The sequence below is a fragment of the Achroia grisella genome, unplaced genomic scaffold (assembly GCF_030625045.1).
Source record: "Achroia grisella isolate CSIRO2021 unplaced genomic scaffold, CSIRO_AGI_Agris_v1 utg1668, whole genome shotgun sequence".
In the NCBI taxonomy this organism is placed as follows: Eukaryota; Metazoa; Arthropoda; class Insecta; order Lepidoptera; family Pyralidae; genus Achroia; species Achroia grisella.
The window spans coordinates 1,178,698-1,186,634 of NW_026712668.1; the positions used below are offsets into that span (position 1 = coordinate 1,178,698).

Genomic DNA, 7,937 nt, shown 5'->3' on the forward strand with positions numbered 1-7,937 from the left:
TGTACCCTCCAAGTTACACCTAAATTTGAGAATCTCTGAAAGGTTGCATTTCTTCCAATGCGACCAGACATTTGTACCCTCCAAGTTACACCTAAATTTGAGAATCTCTGAAAGGTTGCATTTCTTCCAATGCGACCAGACATTTGTACCCTCCAAGTTACACCTAAATTTGAGAATCTCTGAAAGGTTGCATTTCTTCCAATGCGACCAGACATTTGTACCCTCCAAGTTACACCTAAATTTGAGAATCTCTGAAAGGTTGCATTTCTTCCAATGTGACCAAACATTTGTACCCTCCAAGTTACCCCTAAATTCGAGGATTTCTGAGAGGTTGGATTTCTTCCAATGCGACCAGACATTTGTACCCTCCAAGTCATCCCTAAATTTGGGTATTTTTGAGAGGTTGCATTTCTTCCAATGCGACCAGACATTTGTACCCTCCAAGTTACACCTAAATTTGAGAATCTCTGAAAGGTTGCATTTCTTCCAAAGCGACCAGACATTTGTACCCTCCAAGTCATCCCTAAATTTGGGTATTTCTGAGAGGTTGCATTTCTCCAATGTGACCAAACATTTGTACCCTCCAAGTTACACCTAAATTTGAGAATCTCTGATAGGTTGCATTTCTTCCTATGTGACCAAACATTTGTAACCTCCAAGTTACCCCTAAATTTGGATATTTGTGAGAGGATGAATTTCCTCCTATATGACCAAACATTTATACCCTCCAAGTTACCTCTAAATTTGGGGATTTCTGAAAGGATAGATTGCCTCCAATATCACGTCACTTATTTGATGGCACAAATCCACGTTGGCTCGAACTTTCTCGTTTGTTAACACTGCAGCCTTGTAACTCACTCGCTTGCCGGCCTGCTTCCCGGATCTTCGGTTATAATAAATGCAATATTGTTAAACAATATTACTATGTTAATTGAAACATTATATTGTTTTCTATCAATTGGATTAATGATACGTAACATATGTATTATACTTAAATTAATTCTATATTTAACTTTATATTCGTTTATTCTTAAACTTTGATTTTTCAGTTTCGTCCCCGATAGTCTAGTACTAGCGATTGAGTACTCCGCTTTTTTCCGATGGTCGCGGGTTCGATTCCTCGCACGCGGCAAATATTTGTATTCGTGAGTATGATTGTTTGTGTCAGTCTGGGTGTTTTCTATGTATATATACATACATATATTACAAAAAAAATCTAAGTATTTATATCAGTTGTCTAGTACCCATAACACAAGCTCTGCTTACATTGGGACTAGATGGCGCTGTGTTAATTGTTCTATATTATTTATTTATTATTTTTATGAAAGCGGCACTGCAGATAAACTAGACGGTACAACTGACGATAATAATCTAAAAATGATCACAACCACTGATCGCACAATGATTAACTCTCCGGTGATGGAAGCACCAATAACAAAAGAATAAATTGTCATTTTTGTTAACAACCTCGAGAATTACCAATGCAATTACACCATCCGTTCCAGTGATAGGGAATACATATGCATTTTAAATATAGTTTGTTGAATGTATATTTGTTAAAACTATATTATAATGCAGAAACCAACCTACGCTTTCACAGTGCAGACCGTGCCCAATTATGTAGTGGGGGTATTACTTTCACTCGTTTAGAATTTATTGTCACACATTTTACTCAATATACATAAATATATATATATTTTAATTAATAATAATAATAATAATCTCAGAACAATTCACACAGCGCCATCTAGACCCGAGTAAAACTACCTAAAGCTTGTGTTACGGGTACTAGATAACTTCTACACGTACATAGATAATTTTTTTTTCGTAAATACATACATATTATACATAGAAAACACCCAGACCGATACAAACAATCATACTCATGAATACAAATGTTTGTGCCGTGCGAGGAATCGAACCCGCAACCATCGGACGTAAAGCGGTGTGCTAGACCGCTAGACCACCGAGGTCGTTATTAATGTATTACATTTTTTTATACAGGGAGCGGGGTTTCACCGTACAATTTAAGCATATACTGCAAAATATATATTGTACCTAAATAAAATAAAAAATCACTAACCTTATAAACGTGATGTTTTTTACACTTTCACGCAAAAATTTTGATTAAACTTTACAGTAATATAGCTTATAGATCAGAATAACATATAGGCGGGCACAGCTAGTAAATAATACATATATCATGCTGTATACAATGGAATGTTCTACAGCAACGTACGATGGTATATCATCCTTACATCATCCCCTCTGATCGATCCCCTGCCCATTTCAAACAGGGATCGAAATTACAACGGCCTGAGGTTACCTTCGAATCCCTAAAGGTACCCTTAGCCTAAAGTCGTATCAGTCAGGCGTGAGTTGACCTTCGGCTGCTCCATAAGTCCTTCCTATGGTTTGGAGTGCCATCTGCACTCGCCCCCTATCGTCCGGTGAAGCTGTAAAGGCCAGCTGCGGCCAACAGCATTAGAGCATCATTACATTAATTTAAAATCAGCAGAAAAAAAATTTGGATAGAAAATAACCAAAACTAACTTTACCTAGCAACACAGATACTGTACAGTGCTAGCTAATTCTATGTCAAAACTCGAACCTACATATTCGAGGTCATTCACAAATACTATAACTACTAAGGTATGTAATCGAGATATCGAGTGACAGGTTAATGACACATAATCGATATTACAATCGATACAACAAAGCGGTTCTCACGAGTTTATTGTAACTGTTACAGATCGAAAAGAATCAGAAATAGAAATAGAAATAATCTTTATTCAAATAAACTCATTACAAGCACTTTTGAATAGTCATATTTTGATTCTACCACTCATTCGGAATGCAGATTCATCACAAGAAGAACGAGCAAGAAACTTGTGTGTTGCTCTTTTTAATAGATGTTTTTTTTATATAAATAATTACAGTATAACAAGTAAGAGGCATGCGATAATTAACATAGAAGTCGCTACGCACTCATTATTAATGTAATCAGATAATATTGTCAGTGCGATAGATTTAAAGTTTTCAATCAATTTGCTAAGATCTCGAATGATAGTATCGTAACTCGGATCATATCAGTTATAAATCAATTGTTGTTCACGATACGTGTATAATTAACTTAAATTATAAGTTTGAACATTATTAAGGTTCTATTGTCTACTGCTACAGAACTTTCTTTTTATATTATAAACTAGCTATTCCCGCGACCTCGTCGTCGTGGAATTTAACTTTATTTGTCTAAAACGAAAGAATCTTCCTAAAATAAAATTAGCCTAAGTTACTCCTTATTACATCGAATACCTGCTAAAAAGAGTCCCGTCAAAATCGGCACAGCCATTTTAGAGATTAGCCGGAACAGACAGACAGACAAAAATTGTAATTATTTTAAATGTTATTTTAGTGTATTTATATTCACATGCAAGTAGTAAAAAACGGTTATTTCAATATTACAAACAGACACTCCAATTTTATTTATATGTATAGATAAAAAAATAACCTTGTACAATTAACACAGCGCCATCTAGTCTCACGCTAAGCAAAGCTTGTGTGTTGGTACTAGACAATTGATATAAACACTTAGTTTTATGGAAAATACATCTATAAGATACATAGAAAACACCCAGACTGATACAAATATTATATGAATAAATTGTGTGCCCCTTTCAATGGGTATTTTTCTGTGGACTGATGATCTTATTGCTAGCAATGTATCATGTCAGGTTGACCTCCACGCGGTTCCCCCTGGAAACCATCGTGATAAATTCTTGGTGAATTTACGATGGGCTAACAACTGACATGCTCATCTTATCACCCTCCACTGGTGCCCCGCCAGCGTAAAGCAACGTTAGCGCAGGAGGGTGCCCCATTCCATTTCATACATAATATATATATATATATATATATATATATATATATGTAACGAATATCATCATCATCATCATCATCGCAGCCCGGAAGACGTCCACTGCTGGACATAGGCCTCCCCCAAAGATCTCCACGACGATCGGTCCTGCGCTGCTCGCATCCAATGCCTTCCCGCGATCTTGACCAGATCGTCGGTCCACCTTGCTGGAGGCCTTCCCACGCTGCGTCTTCCGGTCCGTGGTCGCCACTCGAGGACTTTACTGCCCCAACGGCCATCTGTCCTACGATCTATGTGCCCTGCCCATTGCCACTTCAAAGTCGCAATTCTTCGGGCTATGTCGGTCACATAATAACGAAACTCTATAAATACAGTTGTACTTACAAAGATAACACCACCTATTGCAAACAATCCACTACTTAAAACCACAATCGGTAATTGCAAAATGTTAACGAAATCAGAACATTTTTTGCGACTATTGTCGATATGTAAATTAGCAATTAGAGTACATTACTGGGTACTGTAGTGGCACGTCCAAGTTCAACGTCACGTAAGCGGCAATGGAGGTTACGGGAAAGGTATGTAGCGATGTGTGAATGTAACCTTAGCTGGATAGTACAGTACAGTGTTTTCCAAAGCGTGAATTGCGTCTGGCTATTTTAAATGATAGTTATAATATAATAATATCCTTGGACTATTTATACAGCGCCATCTAGTACCAAGCTAAACAGAGTTTGTGTTATGGGTATTGAGAACTAATAGATATACTTAGTGTTTTTTTTTGTAAACACATACATAACATAAATCATGAAACATACATAAAACAACCTGATGACCGATACAAACAATATCAGTTTCATCTCATTTCTCAGTTCATAAGTTCGTTTTATGAACAAATGTAGAAGTTTACATTTATATGATTTAGTTTAATGTCTATTATGACTATTATTAATTAAAAAGGCTAATCAGTAATTAATTCGTGGTCAATGTCTACAGACAATTTCGTCTTTTTTTATTAACTTTATTTAATTTTCTTTTCATTATTTATAATTTTGTGTGTGTTACAAATAAGTTTGAGAACGACTGGCGTAGGAAATATGATTAAGTACGCAATCTGGAGGTGTGGTCGTTACGCAACATAGCGTTCATTAAGTATATACTCGGCAATTACAAATTATTGCCGCCCAGTCTGCCTAGTAACAATAGATCTTAATGATAATAATGACCCTGGACAATTCACATAGCGCCATCTAGTCCCAAGCTAAGCAGAGGTTTTGTAATCGATACTAGACAACCGATATAAATACTTAGATACTTTTTTTTGTAAATACATACATTATATATATCGAAAGCACCCAGACCGATACAAACAACCATACTCATGAATACAAATGTTTGTATCGTGCGAGGAATCGAATCCGCGATCATCAGAAGTAAAGCGATATGCTAAACAGTGTGAAAGTGTATATGCTGAAAATGATTATTATTATCTGTAAATTACTAACATGCATTTCGTGGCCTAAATATATACAATGTTAAATGACGTAAATATAAATATATGTTTTTTTAATTAATTTTCATTTTAAAATAAATGCGGAAGTCGTATAATTCCAATCAATATGTCTAAACAATTGATATAGAGTAGGAAATATTTAAATTGTTTGTCACGTGACGTGTAAAATTCGATAGTTCAATTTAAACCATTGATCGTTAATACATGCGCGCGCGCACGTAATATTCCCAATAGCGACCTTGCGTTGAACTTGTCCCTCACACTACCATTACCAATTACAAAATAGTGCTTAAGGCATCGTAATAAGCACCAAAAACAAGTAAATAGTATATACATGCAAGGTCATTCAAACGGTTATGAAACGAAATTGATATGTATTGTAATTTATATTTGCTGTTAGTAACACATCGCGTTAATTTACTTAGTTAGTAATATGCATGTAGTAAAAAACTGTTATTTCAATATTACAAACAGACACTCCAATTTTATTTATATGTATAACATATAAATAAAATTGGAGTAATATTGAAATAACATTTTACTACATGCATATGTATATAAATACGGTAAATACACTAAAATAACATTTTTTACAATTTTTGTCTGTCTATCTGTTTGTTGTGGCTGATCTCTGAAAGGGCTGGACCGAATTTGACGGCACTTTTATTGGTAATGTAATATATTGGTTGATGTAATAAGTAGTAACTTAGGCTACTTTTTTGATCTCACTTCATGTTCCTATCATCCTCCACTGGTGCCCGCCAGCGTAAACCGTTAGCGCAGGCGGGTGCACCATTCCATTATCATCCATAAAGAAATAAAAAAAAACGTATTTTCAACCCCCGTGTGATTTTTTTTTTTTATTTATTTATTATTTTTTTTCTTGTCATGTAAAATTGTCCTATGCCAATTAATAATCTTCGCCAATAGTATATATAACAGCTATGTATAGTTTACTTGTTTTATATTTCAGGATAGAAAGACGGGTGACAATAAAGCTGCCCAGGAGACGCGAGACGGCGACAAGGTCCGTGGTTTTTACAGCTTCATAGACCCGGATGGCAAACAGCGTCTCGTTGAATACACGGCTGATGAGAAGCGCGGCTTCGAGGCAGTGGTCCGGAGGACCGACGCCGAATGATTCAAATATAGATAATTAGAAATAATTTTGTAAATAAAGTATTAGATAATTTAACAGCCATTTAGTAATAGAACCTAATCAATTGTCAAATGCTAGATCCCATCAATGCATAACGGCTACAACTATAGAAATCTTTAAATCATAATATCTTTATTCATGTAGGTCTATTACAGACTGATATGTCAAATCTACGGAATGATTTCGAGATGAGAAGAACTGACAAGAAACTCAGCTCGTATTGTTTTCAATTATTGTTTATAATAATACAGATTCATTTTTAAATTCAAATTTATGAGAATAGAGTGACTACCAGCATGTGCTATTGTAATTTTAAAAGTCTAATCAGTGTTTGTAACCCGAACAGACTAGTCCCCACAAGCAGCACCCGTTCACGAGTATGACGGATGAGCCAGCTATAATATATATTTATCCAAATAAACTTAATATAAACACATTAAAAAAAACATATTTTTTTATTCTACCAATGATTCGAAGCGCAAGTTCAGCACGAGAAGAATAAGTAAGAAACTTGCGTATTGCTCTTTTAAGTAAATACACATTAACAAGGACGAGGCATGCGACAATCAACATAGAAACTGCTGTACATTCTTTGCGCAATCAGATTTATGATTCTGTGCAACAGAATCCTGATTATCAGAACATATAACTCATATATCACTACAATAAAATCCGTTACTAGAAGATGTGTGATCTTACCTTACTACATCTACTTTCACCATAATTTCTTTTTCTGTATGTATAAAAACAATCTAATATCTTTTACACAGTATAAAATGAAATCATTTCTACTGTCTGTTTGCTTTAATCTTTTAAACTACACAACGGTTAAAGCTGTTTTAGCAACAGATAGAGTGATGTTTATATATGTAATACATGTACACCCGTGCGAAGCCAGGACGAATAGCTAGTTGCTCATAAATAAGAAATTAAATATGTTTTTTATAATATAGACTAATAGATTTTTATGCCTGACTAAAGAGTAGCTGATGTTCTTCTGCTGTAAATAATAGGTTTAAACTGTGATGATGAGTAATGACGTGACAAACAAACAAATTCAGGATTGGCAGATTCAATCAATCAAGTAAAATGAACCTAATTCCAGTTAATTCCAACTGGAATATATTTTTTACTTTGTATTCCATTTTTTTTACAATGCTTTTTTTTTTATACCACATAGGTGGTAAGCGAGCGGCCCATCTGATGGTAAACGGTTATCGTCGTAGTGGAATATAAATTTATTGACTTTATTGATTTAAGAATGTAACTTGTTTAAGACTGTTTGTGGAGATACAACCTGTTTTTAAAATTCAAGTCAATAAAAACTTTTTGTAAGCAAATTCAGTACTAGATTTTTTTTTATTCAGCGGAATGCGGAAAATGCAATT

The 7,937-nt window shown here is 34.8% G+C and overlaps 1 protein-coding gene across 1 annotated transcript in view; it reads left to right on the plus strand.

Annotated features, from left to right (window-relative positions):
- Positions 1-6,669, plus strand: part of LOC131841402 (uncharacterized) — a 32,790-nt gene extending 26,121 nt beyond the window's left edge. The window contains exon 3 of the mRNA XM_059189717.1: positions 6,364-6,669. Coding sequence (XP_059045700.1) covers positions 6,364-6,531 — 168 coding nt within the window. The 3' untranslated portion in view covers positions 6,532-6,669. The remainder of the gene's footprint in view (positions 1-6,363) is intronic.
- The last annotated feature ends 1,268 nt before the right edge of the window (positions 6,670-7,937 follow it).